Source organism: Orcinus orca, chromosome X (genome assembly GCF_937001465.1).
Source record: "Orcinus orca chromosome X, mOrcOrc1.1, whole genome shotgun sequence".
In the NCBI taxonomy this organism is placed as follows: Eukaryota; Metazoa; Chordata; class Mammalia; order Artiodactyla; family Delphinidae; genus Orcinus; species Orcinus orca.
The window spans coordinates 13,317,811-13,336,813 of record NC_064580.1 but is presented as its reverse complement, the minus strand read 5'-3'; the positions used below and the strand labels follow the sequence as shown (position 1 = coordinate 13,336,813).

Below are 19,003 nucleotides of genomic sequence, written 5' to 3'. Positions count from 1 at the left end.
ATCTCTAATTGGGAAAAGTAGGAATGGAGAGAGAAGCATAGGATGTCCTTAGTTCCATGTAAAATTCTCCTTACCCCATCTCCCCCTAGTTTAAAAAAAAAAAACCTGACTACTGTTAATTACAGTTCCTTGTCTTTAGAAGAGAGCTTTGGCCCTATTTCTCATCTGTGACTACATTGTTTTGTACATAAACCAAATTGATACTATATTAAGACATTGTCTATTCAATGGTCCAGGTGAACCATCTTTCTTAATTTAGCCATTCAGGTCTTGAGGAGGCAGAACGTGGCTGGTCCATTCTGAATTTAGAGTGAGGTTAAGGCCTTTATGAAACCAAGCTAGAGTCTGTATGGGGCAGTTAAGCTTCATTCAGGTTATTCTGTTCAGGTTAACTTGTTTATTCAGGTTATTCACCAATACTGTCATAAGAAATCCAGGATGATAAGATGTTTGTTTCCTACAATAGAGTCATTTATATGTTGATACATGATACAAGTTTACATCTCTGGGAGAGTATTTGAATATTATGTTCATAAAATAGGTGATAGAATAAGATGAGAAAAAGCATTCTACAAACTGCTGAAAAAGATTTGTCTGGGCACAATGATAGCAAAAAAGAACTATGATGATAGCTAATGCTTATTGAGCAGTTAGATGTGAGGCATCCTATGCTAATCATCAGGATTTCCTGAGAAGGTCACAAGAGCCTTTTGTTTTTGTTTTTTTGTGGTACGCGGGCCTGTCACTGTTGTGGCCTCTCCCGTTGCGGAGCACAGGCTCCGGACGCGCAGGCTCAGCGGCCATGGCTCACGGGCCCAGCCGCTCCGCGGCATGTGGGACTGGAACACGAACCCGTGTCCCCTGCATCGGCAGGCAGACTCTCAACCACTGCGCCACCAGGGAAGCCCCCACGAGATCCTTTTTAACCAAAGAAGAAACAGAGGCTCTAGAGGCTCGGTGAAGTTCCAATGACTGGTCCTAGGTAGCAGTTGGCAAAACCAGGATTGTAAACCCAGATCTGCTAGACTCCAGAGCTGTATGAAATCTTAACCACTGTGCTCTGTCCGCCCCAACCCCCATTTGTGTATTTTCTTGGTATGTTTTAAACATTCTGTTTTAGACACCAACTTCTGTATGTCTCAGTAATATAGTAAAGAAATCCATAATTCTCCTGGAGGTTTCTCTATGTTGAACAAAGTAGGTTTCCTAAGACTGATGCTATCCTTTACTTTTTAGACTGGAAATTTTCATTGTCCAAGTTATCAATAGTTGGAATTTATTAATTGGATATATAGATATAAATAGTATTTTTCAAATCATTTCTTGTTGGATTTATCAAAATGCCTAGATCTATAGTAGCTTTTTTGGTCTTATAATTTAGGGTATAATATTCACTTAGTCTATGTCATGAAATGATTTTGCTTCCAAAATTGTAAATATAGCTGTAAAGACACTTATCTAAATGCAATCTTAAATTTGTAGAAGTCCTAATTAATTGATCTTAATCTAGTTTTTCATATATTGTGATTTTTTTTTTTCTTTTTCTATTTAGTGTCAGGTCTTTTACTTGAATTGATTTTTTCTAAACACCAAAGATGACTTTGAATTTATATTGAAAATATCTGTTGGCTTAAAGATATATGCAAAGCACAAAATAATTTTGGTTTTAATCCTTTTTTAATCTGTGAAATACACATTTCTATCCTTAAGAATGTTTATTTTCTTTAGAAAAATTTCTTTAAAATGTCCTTTTTACTCAATTTGTGTAAATGTCATATAGTTTGTTTAGATAGTCCTTCATTTTATAGGCAAACAGGGTTAGAAAGTCAGTGCATAAAGTAGATTTTCTATTAGCATTTTATAGTCAGTAATGAGAACATAACATAAATGTGTATCTGAATAATAATTACTAAAATATCAGATATTATGATTAAATAATAAAGATGTCTTATTTTACTTAATTACTTGGTAAGGAAGGGTTACAATTTTGATATTTCTAGACCAAACTCTATGTTAATTCCTTTTGGTATTCTGTTGTATGAATACATAATTAGATTTGGGGGTAAAGCCCAGAATAATTGGTCTGTTATCCAATTTTTAACATTTGACCGTTGGAATTTAAAACATATTTTTTTAACATGCCACTCGTACTTAACTTGATTCTTAAATTATTAAAGTGCAACATGCTGAGATTACTAAATTGACATTTTTTATTTGCAATACTTGGAACATTTTCCCCAGCACCAATTAAATACCTATTTTAAGCTAGATTTTTTTGGAGGGAGGGCATGGGGTAGCAGTACAGTTGGATTTATTTTATAAACATTACATATAATGACAAAGGAAATATAGAGTGCATTTTCTTTGTGAAGTCAGGCACTTACCAGTTTTTCTCTGCTCCTTAATTTTATAGAGCCAGAATGAAGAATGGGGAGGTTTGTCTGAGGATATCTTATGATAAAGAGCAGTCTAAGGCTTTAGTCCCTTTGACCCCCACCTTATTTATTGGTAACTACTAAATTTACCATTTTCGTGGCATGGATAAAATGGGGTGTTATGCCAAAACTGTTGCACGTGAGATGATTTCAAGTCCTTGCTTGATCTGTGAAGATCAAATAGTTAAATACTGGGTGTTGGGCTTTAACCCTCAGCGGTAGATGCATGATGGTGTTGATCAGCGCTTTGAGATGTGTCAACCTTTTTTTTTATACTAACAGCATCATTTTCAAATTCGTGGGGGTTTTCCTTTTGAGCTTTGTTTGCTGTTGGTATTGTTTCTCACTAAAGTAATCTGAGAAATGAAAAATAAGTGAGGTACCAAAAGCAAGCATTACACTCATGAATTTGCTTCTACTTCAAGGTGGTCCACTTTATGAATAGATTTATTGGATTTACAGTTGTTAATTTGCCTCATCTAGAAAGTGGTGCTCTATGGAGAATTAGTGCTGCTAAAATTGATTTGTTTTAGTGCTGGGCCTGCATGATACATCTTAGTACTATACATCTTTGTGGAAGTAGTAATTAATAAATCTCTTGGACTGCATAAAAATGGAAAGGTAAGAATCTTAAGAGAAAAAGTGATTTCTTTAAAAATGAATCTTTTGTAACTTAAAAGTATTTTAAGTAAGTACTTATTGAAGTATTTAATAACATGCCTTTTAATAAGTTTGGGGTTTTTTTTTAATTAAAATCTTGCTAATTAAGAATATTTGGGCTTTGGGCAAGGTAGTCAAACTCAAGAATAAAGAATATCTTAACATTGTTTTAAAACAGATGCTTTAAAATATATACAGTAATATAACAGCAAAAAGCATTTTGATAAAAATCCTCTTAGGATTGGCTTTAATAAGACAAGCTCCTGTAATTCCTTTGTAATTACCACTGTTTGTATTAAAACCTTTAAGCCTAAACCTTCTTCTTTTCAATTGGGTAAAAGTTAACAAGGCTATATATATAATCTTTTACGCCAGCATATTTTAAATTTTTTTTTTTTTTTTTTTTTTTTTTTTTTGCGGTACGCGGGCCTCTCACTGCTGTAGCCTCTCCCGTTGCGGAGCACAGGCTCCAGACTCACAGGCTCAGCGGCCATGGCTCACGGGCCCAGCCGCTCCGCGGCTTGTGGGATCTTCCCGGACCGGGGCACGAACCCGTGTCCCCTGCATCGGCAGGCAGACTCTCAACCACTGCGCCACCAGGGAAGCCCTATTTTATCTTTTTATGAGTAAACTTGATTGGGGTCTGCTAGAACAAATTCTGGATAAGTGAGGTTTAGTTACATTAATGCTTGAAATAGAAAATACAGAAGGGTAGATACAGAGAAAACAGAAGGTGGAACAAATCTTGCCTTTCACTTTGCATTTAATAAGAAACAGTTTGGCCAATGCCCTTGGTCACTGGTTTTTAGGTTGTAATCATTTTGCTGTATGTTTGTTTTTTGAACTCTTTTTCTTTGTTTGCTTTTCAGAATTTTGAGGATTTCCCCCTTGCTGTTTCATTTTAATTCATTTTGAGTCCACTGTTGCTACTCTGGTCTGTTTGTAATAATGAAAAGTTGGAATAACTTAAAATATTCAGTAACTGTAAATGTGATTTTCAAAAGTATTTGACAAGAAGCCACAGTAATAAATGCAATTTTATATCACAATAGTTACATAAACCAAAAAAATTTTTGGTTAAATAATATATACTTACTTATATTTCTTATTTTATAGTCTCATGTTTTCTATTCTATTCTTTTTTTCAATGCTGGTCCTGATCCACTAAGTTGATTGCATGAGCCCTAGGATTGGGACCTGCACAGGGACCTGCAAAGATCATATTCCTAGCTGCTGGTGGTGGTTTTATGTGTTTATTTATTTATTTATTGAAGTAAGTTGACGTGATTTTTTTCTTTAAAAAGTACTTTCCGAAAAATTGCAGGGTTTGAGTTCTTTTTTCCCCTATTGAGACATTCTTTTTTCTTTTATTGTTTCCTCTGCTGTCTTTTTTTTTTTTTAATAAAAATTCCCATTATAGGAAAATTAACAAATACAGGCAAGCACACGAGAACATAATTTTACCCACCAGCCAGAGACAATTTATTCTGGTTCTCAACTAGGGTTGGGGGTGGGGAAGTTGTGCCTCCTCAGGGGACATTGGGCAATGTCTGAACACATTTTTGATTGTCACTGCTAGCCATGAGGTGCTACTGGCATCTAGTAGGTAAAGATCAAGGACGCACTGTTAAAGAACCAGCAGTGCCCATAACGGCCCTCTCAGAATAAGAAATTATCCGGCCTCAAGTGTCAACAGTGCCAAGGTCCAGAAACCCTGGTTTAATTTAACATCATGTAATATATAAAATTTTCATTTATAGATTCCATTTACATTTATGGACTGCTACATCTTTTCAATATAATGTATAGTCCAGATTATAAATGACTGGCTGAATCAAAAGTAGAAGGGGAAAAAAAAACCCTAAAAATTGTGAAAGAAGGAGAAATGTGCTCAAGTAAATGGCTATAAAAATCACCTCTGTGATCCACCAAAATTACTTTTACTTGATAACCAGAGATAGCCCGTAGCAAAACTTATGGGATGTCACTATATAATTTAATTTCCTCAACAACAACCAAATCTGTTAACATCTATTAAGGTAATTGAGTTTTTGCCTGAAAACAGAATTGAGCATACCCTGCAGGCAGTTAGAACACTTGAATTTTCTGCTGATTTCCCTATCCACCTTAGGGATTTGATAATTCCTTAAGAGAGGAATAGTTTAAATGACCAGAATTTACATATATAGACTTATGTTGTACCTGTAGACATTTTTGTTGTTTTTCTTTTATACCCTATTAGCGTTAAAGAATTTACTTAGTAAAGATATTTAGAGTTTGAATATTTGAAATTCAGTGATTCCAAGAAATCTTTTCTATTTTGAAAATCCTGATTAAGTTTAGGGCATTTCAAGTTATGATCCTAATGGAAGAACAGGGCAAATACAATGCAACTACCCTAAAATGTGCTTAAAACTATTTCTTTATAGTTTAAAGTTATATTAGCTAGGTTAATTATTCTGCTTCTTTATTAAAAAAGTACAATTAACTGCCAGAGAAAGTAATTTCTCTTTACTATTTTATCACTAACGGGTTTTAGAGCAGGGTTTTAGGAAATGTAGTTAAGTTTTCCTCATTATTATTTTTAAGACAAATGTAATAGAAGTAGACCAACAGCACAACAGAATAAGACAGCAGGAGATATGAATAAGTAATCCACAGATGAAAGAAAAAACACATGGTCCTTTGACTAAGGGAATGTAAATTAAAATATCAGTTAGCTTTTTTTTTTTGGTTTCTTGGATTGGCAAAGAATAATTGTTTGCTTCTTATGAACGCATAAATTTGTATTCCATTTTGAAGGATTAGTTTAGTGATATCTATTAACAGTTAAATGTGTACACCTTTGCCCCATTAGTTATACTGGAAGGAATTTTATCCAACAGAAATATACAAATGCAGCAAGACACATGCTCAGTATAATATTGAGCCATTGGAACCTAACCAAATGTCCATCAATGGGAAATAGGTTAAGAAAATTACAGTACAACCATACATGAAACTGTTAACCTGGCTTTGAAAGAAATGAGATCAATTTCTATGTAGTGATATGGAAAGATACGCATCAAGTAAGAAAAGATCTAGGAGTAGGACATTAACAGTATTACCTCTGAAGATATTTGAGGTCCCTCCCTCCTGTTTTCTAGAAGTGTAAAACATGTACTTTAAGTATAATTTTTTTTAATTTATAAATTTTTTAAAAAGACAAAATGCTGCTCTGTGAATGGAGGACTACATTGTGTTGTTCCTTTAGTTGAAACTAGAGTAGAATTTGCTAAAAAGGAAGTTTCAGCAGGTAAAGTGAAGCACTTATGTTCTTTTGGCCATTTTAACACTAACCATCTGGAACAACCATATTGCTCTTGCCACATTGCTAACTTAATGTAAAAAAATCGCTCGATTTTCCTAGTGCCTCACAAGTGCTTTTGTAATAAGACACTGTGAGCCCTTTCATCTAAAAGGTACCTTATAAAGTGCTCTCATTTCTTCTCTTTTTATTCATTGCTAAAAAGAGATCTTAGTGCATTTGGATACTCTGCAGCCCTTTGGTCTTTAGCTCAAGGATTAGAGTTCCAGAGTTGAGAATAAGGACTTTGCCACAGTATTCAGTGAGGGGCAATAAAAAGGACGATTGTATTCTAGAACATGAAGGACAAAGGATACAGTTCAAGGAATAAGTGAAGCCCCTTCAAGAAAAACTGAAGTAGAGCAGTAACTACAAATTACACTTTCTTATATATATTTTTAATTAAATGTACATTATTTCTCTTTGACTACATAGTGTACCAGAAAGAAAAATCAGGACACTAGGTTTTCAGTTTTGGATCCAATACCACTAGTTTATTTAAGCACTTCTCATTTCAACAAGACTTAAGCCTTCAGATAATTACTTGCTTACCAGTTTTCATTATAGTTTATCAGATCATTTTACTTTTGAGTCATTGGCCTAGTGTAGTGAATATCTGGGAATTTTTAAGGTAATGAGGTTTGTCTTAGGAACGTAGGTGGTTTTGAGAACAGGTGTAACTTAATTCCTTTCTGCTGTGTTTGTTGTCCTACACTTCCCACTACATCTGGTCCTTTTTGTAGGGGATTAAGAAAAAGATTATTCTTAGTATGGAGGAAAGTTGAACATGCATGTATACTGAGAAGAGGAGCTAATGGAGAGAGCAATGAAAAACAGGAATGGAATAATGGGAAAAGTATATGCGGAGGGTGAATAGGAATGGAATCAAAAGCATTGGTCTTGAGTAAGGTGAGTCTTCTCCCTCCTCTGTTTTGAGGAGATGAACGGGTTAAAGATGTAAATTTTTTTTTTTCCTCATGAGTTGGATGAGTTGAGAAACTACATCTAGAGGAGAGCTGCAGGGACTGAGGAGAAAGAAGAGGTAGATAACTTGAGGAAAATGTTGAGGGTTTGGAATAGGTTTGCCCAGGATTAAAGGCCCATTTCAGACTGAAAATAGTAAATATCTAATCTTTATTTAAAAAAATAGGTCACCAAAGAATCTGTACTAAGGTGGTACAGGTGGTACAGGTAAGGTGTACTAATCTGTACTAAGGTGTGGTTTATGTTTGTGTAATACAACTTGTTTAAATTTTTTTTCTCACTATTTTCATTCTGGTCTTTATTCCCACACAATCTAAATCACTGACATTTCAGTGTATTAAACTCAGTTTGCTAGGTAATAGAAGACAGTAGGTCTAATTCTGCACAGGACTATAAAGTCTGTGTATTGTAACAGACTTCATTCTCACCCTCCCCAATTCTTAATTAATATAATTATTACATGACTCATAAAATGTACTGGTGGTAAGAAGGCCCAGAATACTGGAGTTATATTTAATCCACTATAATGTTTTCCTCGTAAATAAGAGAAAAAATAACTTGGTTAATTATGGGCATATCTGTCATTTAGCTAAAAATCAGCCTTAAATGCTCATTAAGGCATTTATTTATAGCACAACTTTCTCAGCCCCTAGCAGTTTAAACTGGGCAAGTACTTAAAACGTGTTATAGCAACTTAAAAGTGGTTAAAAGAATACATTTATTTTTTTTAATTTAAAAAAAAATTTATTTTTTACTTTTGGCTGTGTTGGGTCTTTGCTGCACACGGGCTTTCTCTAGATGCGACGAGCGGGGGCTCTCTTTGTTGCGGTGTGCGGGCTTCTCATTGCGGTGGCTTCTCTCGTTGCGGAGCACGGGCTCTAGGTGCGTGGGCTTCAGTAGTTGTGGCTCGCGGGCTCAGTAGTTGTGGCTCACGGGCTCTAGAGCTCAGGCTCAGTAGTTGTGGCGCACGGGCTTAGTTGCTCTGCGGCATGTGGAATCTTCCCGGACCAGGGCTTGAACCTGTGTCCCCTGCATTGGCAGGCGGATTCTTAACCACTGCGCTACCAGGGAAGCCCAATACACTTATTTTTGTGGGTTTTAGAGTTTGTTTTCTTCTTGAAGAATGTTTTTCCGGTGAGGAGGTTTTTGCCCTTTGAAGAGTATTCTTCTCAATTGACTGGATGATAATTTCTTAAGTACAGTAATATGGATCACTGTTATAAAGAATAGTTTGGCTTTATCAACCCTTTTCTTTCCTAAAGGGTAGTAAAGGTCTGTCAGAAATGCCTGGGGGGCTTCCCTGGTGGCGCAGTGGTTGAGAGTCCGCTTGCTGAAGCAGGAGACACGGGTTCGTGCCCTGGTCCGGGAAGATCCCACATGCCGCGGAGCGGCTGGGCCCGTGAGCCATGGCCGCTGAGCCTGCACGTTTGGAGCCTGTGCTCTGCGATGGGAGAGGCCACAACAGTGGGAGGCCCGCATACGGGGAGGGGGGGCAGTCGGGGGGGGGCAGTCAGGGTTGAGAATTGCTTCTATAGAATTGTTCTCTTTCATAGTTAAGTCTCCTCTGGGGAGGAACCGCTGTGTACTCAGCCCTATTTGAGAAACTACCTTTTTCTTTTCTTTTAATTGTTGGTTTTTACATGGTGTGATATAAAATTAAGAGAGAGGGCTTCCCTGGTGGCGCAGTGGTCGAGAGTCTGCCTGCCGATGCAGGGGACACGGGTTCGTGTCCCAGTCCCACATGCCACAGAGCGGCTGGGCCCGTGAGCCATGGCCGCTGAGCCTGCGCGTCCGGAGCCTGTGCTCCAAAACGGGAGAGGCCACAGCAGTGAGAGGCCCGCGTACTGCAAAAAAATAAATAAATAAAATTAAGAGAGAAAACAAAAAGATGAAAAGCTGTAATATAAAGGCTCAAAGTACTGGTATTATTTAGGTGAAAAGTTATTTGATAGACAAATTTTTCTTGTTCTCTGTCCAGAAAACGGAACATGTATCACAGCAAGAGTTTCATTGGGTGTAAGAAAGCATAGTAGAATATGTGCTGGAGTACTTACATGTATCAAAATGTAGTAGGATATATAAATTCCGTTTGTAATTATAATTTTGTCAAGTTCGTTGTTTATAGTTTAGCATTACCTGAAAAGTTTAATTACATTAAATCCCAAGGGATAGTCCCAATTATTTCATTTAACTGATATTTTCATAGGAAATTTTGCTCTGATAATGATCTATCATTGGGGCTTATAATTTATATTTTTTACACAGAGAATATTGAAATAGGTTCAGAGTTCATTGACCAAAATACTATTATTAATACCATTGATACCGAAATCGAATTCCCTCATGAAAATGAAGCATTTAGGGGTTCAATTTATTATTAGTATTATTTTAGCTTGCTGCTTCATTCCACAATATTCTGAGTGGGAGAAAAAAAGCAATTATATCTTTAAACTGTTTAGGAATTATCTGAGGATTAAAATTTAACTGGCTTTTTTCCTCAAACACTTTTGTATTTAATGGTTATTATTTAAGTATAAGGTATCTGTTACATATTTTATTGAAACAGTTTACATGAGTTTGTAGCCTAATATTTCAAAGTGCCAAGTTGAATAAATATTAAATTGAGGATATCTTAAAAGCACTCAAATAAGCAGTTTTAAACTTTTTTGAGTCACAAGCCTTTTGGAGGGGTATAATCGCTTTGAGAGTCTGATGGGCCATGGGCCCTCTTCTCAGGAAAATCTGTACCTAATTTTGTCTCTAGTTTCAGGGAGGTTTTGGAGTCCCTAGACATTCATCTCTTCTGTGCACTCTAGGGTCAGTTTAAAACCTCACCTCAGGTTACCTTGTTGATGTGAGAAACATCCTTTTAGGTACATTTATAGAGAGAAGGCATAGACATTTAACACATCTATTTGGAGAGTCCTTTAAAATCTTTCTCGAGGATTATTTTAAAAGTAATATCCTTAGTCGCAAGGGTATAGTCTTGGGAATTTTTTTTTTAAGCTAAGCAAACCATTGAAAACCTCTATTGCTACCAAATGGGTGACTACTTTTCTCCTTTTTTCTTGGGAAAGATTTTCCTTTAGGATCTGTAAAAGTTCATGGTCATTCTAGGATGTAATGATTTTCATTAAGGGATTAAATTCCTTTGCTTCGTGTGGTAAAATCCTGATGAACTTGAACACTGGTGGGAGGGAGTATTCTAACTGGATTTTGAGTTAACTCAGTATTTACCAGATGACTTATACTGAAAAATCTTTTCAGAGTATTTTTAGTAAATACAGTGCTTTCGGATTTTGTAGGACATATAGGTCATCATATAGATTATCATTATATACAGTAAAATTATAAAAGATGAATCTGAACTCCTGGGCTTTGTTTAGAAGTTAAATATTCATCCATGAACCAAAATTCTAAAAACAAACAAATTCTAAGTTTCAATTAAAATTTCTTTACTGTGCACTAAACATTCTAGAAATCTGATTGTGTCTATGTCAGTTTGTATACTGTGTGTAAGAATATATGCATTTCTTTTGTAGCCACGTCATGAATATTTTAATGTCCCTGTGTACTAAATGACTACTCATCATCGTGTATGCAGAATTTCACAGAGGGAATAGCTGATATGCTCATGAAAGAAAATACCCTCAGCTTGGTGACTGATTATCTTGTATAATAATAATAGAACATTTCAGAACCATTACCTTTATAATTGTAATAATTTTCCTGTTTTCATCCTCTTTTCTGTTTTATTTTCATTCGATATGTGATCTTGATATAGCTTTTCCTGCTTGCAGCTGGTTTAATTCTTGAAAAAATATGACCTATGACCATTTTGAGTAATGCTTCATCTTAAACACATACGTGTCATCATTTATGAACCATCTGTGATTAATCGTGTAAGAGGAATACCTAGCAATTGTTAAAATGTTTACCAAAGAAAATATAGCTGAAATGCTAGGGCAGAATAAGCAATGCATAATATAGTGTGGTTTCATCTTCAAATGTTGGTGGGGGGCGGGGGGAGCTATATTTAGGGTGATTATATTATAGTCTATATGAGCAAACGTTTTCTAATGTATCACATAAAAGTGTATTTGGAAATAATACAAGAAAGTAAAATCTACTCTTATATAATATTTAAGGTAAAACATTCAGTTTCTAAGAAATTTATAATGCCACATTTATTGAATCACATTTGTGCTATACAGTATCAAACAGTCCCTTTAAGAACTATTAGAAAGCTATATCAGAAAAGTCTCTTCTGCAATATCTGTTGTTCAATAGTAAGTAATCCTTTCAAAGTATTAATACCTGCTTTATTTTATATAGTTAAGATTCTAATATTGCTTAAATACTAATATTTTACTAGTTATGGTTTTATAATTGTCTGCATTTACTTAATGATTTGTTAAATATGGTTTTATATTTCTGAATATGAAAACCTTTAATATTGATAATTTTTGTGTATATTTTTAATAAAACATGCAACATATATTATTATAAAGGGGAAATTACCAAATAATTGTTTATGTCTAGAGAGTTTAAAGCCCGAGTTAAGTAACCTATCATTAAACAATACATTCAAAAGATGCTCAAACTGATTTACCATTGAAAGAAGACCTGTGAAAATGTGTATAAGGCAGGTATGCAGATCAGTTGTTTCCATTCTTACCATTCTCACTGTACCACATGACATTTGAAGCAACCTGGGTGGGCGGTCAAATGAGAAATTTAGCATTATATACATTGATAGCATTGGGAAACATTGGTCTTTTCGTTTCCATTTTTTTCCTCTATCCCTCCCCCAGCCCTGCAACATGTCATTCATGTGGTTTTAATGCTGCATAAATATGCATTGTCTCATGCCTGTTTGCTTTGGATGCTGTGTGCCCAGCTGTAACAAGATGTTGCTTCTTTTGTTATTTGTATACAGCTGCTTGCTTTAAACTAGTAGATTCTGAAATACCTTTCCTTGCATGTCTAAAATAAAAGTATTGCATGTACTTTGTCTCATGTGAATGACTTTTTTCTTCTCCATCCTTTTGATAAATAATATATTTCATATTTTAATTTTTCCAGGTAATTTTTTTTAATTGTCTTTTAAAAATAACAAAATTTACTAGTTTAACCATTTTTAAGTGTACAGTTCAGCAGTGTTCAGTATGTTCACATTGTTGTGCAACAGATCTCCAGAAGTTTTTTATCTTGCAAAACTGAAACTCTACCCATTATAGACAACTATTCCCCACTTCCCCTCCCCTCAGCCCTTGGTAACCAACCACCTTTCTACTTTCTGTTTCTATGGATATTACTAATTCAGATAATAGTTTTTCTAGGTAATTTTGAGCTACAATTTCAGTGTGAACATGTGAAAATTAATTTTATATTATAAATACAACTGATTAAAAAACTCTAACGTACTCTTTGTATAAGTCTCAAAGGAAGAAAATGTGTAAATGATTCTTTGAAGTTAGGCCTTTCAGAAAGGACAGATACTTTAAATAATGCATATTTGAGAAGTAACGTGGTTCTCTTCAAGAAATGCTGTATAAGATTGCAAGCAGTGAACACATAGGGGAAGTCTGACCAGCTCCAGGGAATAGGATAGGGGGACATTTTTACATGGATAAGCTAAGAATGTTAACTATAGAATTCAATGTAGGCACCCTTTAATAAATACATTAAAGGTTATATGATGTTTTAAAAATTATTTAACATTAAATGGAAATGATTCTTTTTAAATTGTCCCCTTTATTTAATACGTATGTGATTCAGATGTCAGTCTTGCAGTGTATTTAATGTTTAAGGCTAAACATTATTATAAATGAAAGAGATTGGCTTACATCATTCTTGGGAGTGTTGCATCACTTCCATTAAACTTTCTTTTAAAGCTATATCATGAAAACTCTGAGACATACAAATAGAATAGTATAAGGAACTGTCATGTACGCATCACTCAGCTCCAACAACCATCAACTCAATGCTAGTTTCATAAATCACCACCCCACCCTGCCTTTTTTTTCCACCCCACCTTTTTTGCCTATTTTACAGCAAGCCCTAGACATCTTACCATTTCATCTTTACTACTTAAGTATGTATCCCTAAGAGATGAGTACCACACCCCCCAAAATTAATAGTAATTCCTGTCTTATTCCTGGTTGGGTTTTTTTTCCTAATTGTCTGAAAAATGCATTTTTATAATCGGTTTGTAAGAGCCAGATTCCAAACAAGGCTCACACTTTATCTGGTCTCTTTAAGTCTCTCTTAATCTTTAACAACTCCTCTGCTTTTACCCGCCTTTGCCTATTTTTGTTAAACTGAGTCCCCTATGCTGTAGAATTTCCTCCATTCTGTATCTGGCAGATTATAATGGTGATGTTTAACTTGTTTTCTTATCCTCCATGTATATTTAGGTCTGTAGCCTGGTTAGGTTGAGGTTCAATTTGGAGGTGGGGAGGGGGGCAAGAATACTTCATAAAAAATAGCCTTTTTTCACCAAAGCTGACTTTTACCCATTTTTCATTAATACACAAACATACTAAAAGGTCATCATATGAACTTTATATAGAGAGCTGGTTTATAGTAAGGCTAAATACCTTCATTTAGATTTCAGTTGAGTAATGTATCAGCTAACATTTTTTGAGCACTTTCTGTGAATCAGGCACTAAGCCTTATCTCCCTTAATCTCTACATATGAAGGTAAGTACTATGATCCTTGTTTTCATAGTATAAGGAATAAGGAAACAGACCAAAGAGTTTAAATAATTAAGATTATTTCATGTAGTGCTTTACATACAATTAAATCTAATGTATGGATTTATGGTTTAATTAATTTTTCTTTTCCTTGTTTTGTGCTGTACCACAATTAGGATGCAAAAGTAAGTTATTTGGGTACAAAAATTGTTTTCCTCTGTTAAAATCTAGTATGCCTTTTAATTACAAACTTGTTGTTAGTAATACCTGAAATTTGACCTACTTGATCCTTTTTTATTTTGTGCCGTGCAAAATTAGACACTTGGGAAAAACTTTTAATTTTTTTCTAGTATGCCTACTTTGTTTAGTCTTCTTTTGACATTTAAAAATGAGTATTGGTTGTTCCATAGAACAAAAGGCACTTTTGTCCCAGATCCCAGAGCACTCTTTCTGTATGTTACTTCCACTGAAACCATTGGTTGCTCTGGGGAGGTCTGGGAAGGTGAGTTTCTGCAGCCTTGCTGCTGGGGACATTTAAGTCCAAAACTGAGTAAAAACTCAGAGAAGAATAAATACATATGACTTGAAAAAAGAGCAGGGAAAACAAAATATGTGAAGAATGGGGAGAACTCAGCGGGGGTTCCCTGGTCTTTATTTAGGGGAGGTTTTGAATTTTAACACTAAGGTAACTTACCTTTCCTGTAGAAATGTCGGGTAGCTGTGGGTTTGCACTGCGTTTGCAGTGGGCTTGACTGCTTTTTGTGTTACAGCAATGGAGCCCAGCACAATTGGTAGGTAGTCAGTAGGTATTTAATGCATGCTGAAAATATCCTCCTGTGGTCTCTGATGTTTGGGGCAAAAGTCGCTAAATAAGCACTGGCTCTCCATAGAAGTGCCCATACTGCTGAACTACTTGCGTTCAGCGTTCTCTGAAACTTGCACGCCCTTCCGTGTCAATTTCACATTCTCAAGCCTCCCCGATCTGCTTACCAGAGTCTCACATTTTCCCTCCACAGGAAGCTGAAACCCCACGTAGCGTTCTTGAAGAAATTGGACTGACATAACTCTCCTCCCCTGTTGATGACTTCTTGTGGCATTTCACACACTGTAGATGGTCACTGCCTTCATGTCCGTGTTAGCTAATGGTGTAAGATGACGTCTTGTCAGTATTACTGTTCTGCTAAGCTGCTTCATTCAGGCCTACACAATCTTTTTTTAAAGGGAACTTTGGTTAATCAAGTGATAACAAGGGACTTAAATATGAATTAGAATGAATGCAGGAAAAGAAAGGTACTTTTTCTGGCTATTTTAAAGTTTATAGGTCTGTTTCTCTTGAATAGATTATTATCATTACCTTGATTATGTGTATCTATGAATATGACACAGTCAGGCAATATACATTTATTAATTACTGTCTTTGGCAAAAAAGTTAAATTATATGAAACCTGGTTTTATGAAACCAAAGACTAGTTCATTTTATTATATATGCAAATAAAGGGAATTGACATGTCACATATCAAATGAATAAAAATTTCACTCTATGTTGAAACTTTAGAAAAAAAACAAATGTATACCAAAGACCCTTATTAGAAACTAAACACCTTAAAACAAAGGGAATACACAAAAGACTAATGGAATGATGCTGTTTTACACTAAAAATTATTTCTTAGGCATTCCAGACCTGGGACGAGGAACAGAGATCAGCTGTTTCATAATAGTAAGCACGTTATTTTTAAGGCCAAGGAACATTTGACTCCTGAGATAAGTTTCTTGTTGTCATAATCATTTAGTCACTTAGTTGTATTCTTTTTGATGCCCCCAAAATAAAATGGAAATGTTGACTTACCAGGGATTCTTAATAACAGTATGTTACGGAAAATGTTTTACTCCCTTCACAAAGTGTTGCATAAGTCATTGTTTAACGCAGGAATATTCCTTCCAGGGTGCTTGTTACAGCCAAATTTATTTTACTCCCCTATTGCTTCCCTCCACTTAGAAGTGCAGCAAACTTTAGGGCAGCTTCCTTCCCTTCTATGGCACTGCCTAGTTATTGGAAGTCATAAATATAAAAACAGATACCACCTCTCATATGAAAGTGTGAGTTGAATGAGGTAAAATGGCACTAGTGGGCTCTATATTTTTTAAGGATATACAGTTGTTTCAATGTCACTTATACATACTTCTATGTATGTAAACATGTCTTCACAGTTTACACTTTCATTTGTATCTGCTGGGCTGGATTAAGCTTTGTTGTGATTGTGACCAGTATTCAGGCCACGTGAGCACGTCTTATCACATCGCCAATTAGTTGTAATAAATGTTCAATGTACACCACTGTCGTGTGTTTTTATCTGTCTCTTTCCAAAAGTTTGTCAAATTATGAAGAGCTGCTGAAGGAAGAATTTAAAGAAAAAATTTTTTGAGTAAAATGTTGAAAATTCACCCACATTTGAATGTGGTGGTGGTTAAAAGCACACACAAGATAAATGGCGGAAGACTTAAGGAGTCTTCATGTGCTTCAAGCTCATTAAAAAATAATGTGGAGTCCATGCTACTGAGAGCTTATCTACACATTTATTTTCAATCAATAAATACTGCTTTTAAAACCTTGATGCAGTTGACTTTCTCTTTCTGAATGAGCAACTCAGATCACTCCAGGTAATCAGAGGTATTCCAAATCAACTGGAGTCCACACACACACACACACACACACACACACACTAACCGGAGGTGCTAGCACACTTGCTGAAATGGACGGGTATGTGCCAAGTACTGCCTAGTATGAGTAGCAAATCAAAATTTTGGTTATCATGATAGTTAAGGGACTGCCTATTAACTACAGATAGGAAATGTTACATACAAAATTGTGGATTTTTTTTAAGTATACTCGTTGATTTCTAGAAAAAATAGGAAAACAATGAAATGAGGATATTTAAGATCAAGGAAACAACTACCATCAAACGAATTTGCTAGTCTGCTAAAAATAGATATGTGTGCAATTAAAAGAAAAGGATATGTGTAGATTTAAAGAGGCTCCAACATGCAGCTATCTCTTCACTGAAAACAGGCATATGGCCTTCTGCTGGCAATGTAGAGTTGGAATTTTTGAATCATAAATAGTAATCAAATTGTAGGTTTAAAAAAGGCATTAATAAGTCTAAGTTCAAGATGGACATTTATCAGGATAATGACCCAGTCAGTGGTTTAAAAACTACTTCCTTCCATCCCTCTCATACTACCCATTAACACTTGAGGGAAAAGTCACCAACATCTCTACCTTGAGGACAAGCTGGTGTTCATCTCGTTTTTTCCTCCATGAGCTATTAAGATGAATATTCAGCTTTGAATGCCCACATTTAATTGTGTATGTCTTGGCTGTATTTAGAAAAGGATTGAAAATTTTTGAATTTAGTGAGAATTACTCAGCATTTGTAAATCCATTAGATACTTACAGAAATTTTTCAATCATTTTTAGGGTAGAGGCATTTAAATTCTGGAACAAATCAAATTTTCTTTTTCTTTTTTTTGGCCGCACCACATGGCCTGTGGGATCTTAATTCCCCGACCAGGGATTGAACCCCGGCCCACGGCAGTGAAAGCGCTGAGTCCTAACCACTGGACCACCAGAGAATTCCCACATATCAATTTATTTTTTCCACATATCAATTTTTAAAGTAAAATGTATTCTGGACCACATAATTCCTTTCCTTTAGACTACAGATTAAAGAACTTTCATTTTCCACAGATACCACTCAGAAATCCCAATCCTGAAGAAATTTCTTTTCCTATTTCTGTTAAACTCAGTATTTTGTGAATCCTTAAGTCCTTATTTCCAAATCTCAAGTTGCCAAATGCCACATACTCGGAAACTCGAGATCTCCAGTACATCAATGGAGAGGAGGTTACCAAGAAAATAAAAATCTTATAAGGAAGTATGAGAGCATCTTTTCTTTTTTATGATCTGAAACCTAAGAATGATATTTTGTCTTAAGCTTTTTATTTATTTTTTTGGCCATGCAGGGTATCTTAATTCTCCAACCAGGGATCGAACCTAGGCCCCTGGCAGTGAGAGCGTGGAGTCCTAAACACTGGACCACCAGGGAAGTCCCTAATTTTTTTTTCAAGCAAGTTTCTCTGACCACTCTTTTACCAGAATTGCTTTAACACCAGGCATATTCAGTAGCAACGAACTCTGTAACACTGTAAAAAAGACGAACATCCTAATGGAAAACTATGGGGTAGGAGGGAGGGGAAAAAATTGACTCCACCCTTTAGTACTTTAAGAAAGTGAATTTTAAAGTAAAAAAGCTATTCGGCTATTAACATGTAAAAAATCTAACAATTATTAATAATTTGGGGCAAACAACCAAACTTAATACCCATTAAATACGGAAAAATGTGTTTGGCTTAGCCAATATGTGCAGAGATGAATAAACACATAAAATTTACCAAACCGGCAAAGGTTACAGTAATTTGGTGCAGGAACAGCAAAATTTACTGTTGACGGTAAAGTGTTTTGTAGTCTTTATGGAGGGCAATCTGGAAAGACTTCTGTATTCATATTTCTTGATGTAATTTATCCTAGGGAAATGACCAGTAATGTATGAAAGTATTTAAGGAAATCCACCACAGGATTGTTTATAGCACAGGATTCTTTAATAGTTCAAAACTTAAAATAACTTAAAAATCCAACAATAGGGATACTGTTAAATTGTTAGATCCAAACTATGCAGCGAGTGAAAATAACAGTAACACTAGGGCTTGATGAAATAGGACAATGTTTGGTGTGGAAAAAAGCATATTCAACTGCAGACATATATGTTATCTTTGTGTAAAAAAAATGTGTACACACCCATACACCCATAAGAGAAAAAAAAGA

At 35.3% G+C, this 19,003-nt stretch overlaps 1 protein-coding gene across 3 annotated transcripts in view; it reads left to right on the top strand.

The window, feature by feature from the left end:
• Positions 1 to 16,734, top strand: part of AP1S2 (adaptor related protein complex 1 subunit sigma 2) — a 28,950-nt gene extending 12,216 nt beyond the window's left edge. Inside the window, exon 5 of one of the 3 annotated variants that reach the window (XM_012532945.3) lies at positions 15,141 to 16,734. In XM_012532945.3, the coding sequence (XP_012388399.1) occupies positions 15,141 to 15,188 (48 nt within the window). In that variant the 3' untranslated portion in view covers positions 15,189 to 16,734. Of the gene's footprint in view, positions 1 to 3,964; positions 4,204 to 10,967; positions 14,638 to 15,140 lie in introns of those variants that run through there. The other 2 variants (XM_012532946.3, XM_049704461.1) reach the window with 2 other exon arrangements.
• Positions 16,735 to 19,003: the final 2,269 nt, after the last annotated feature.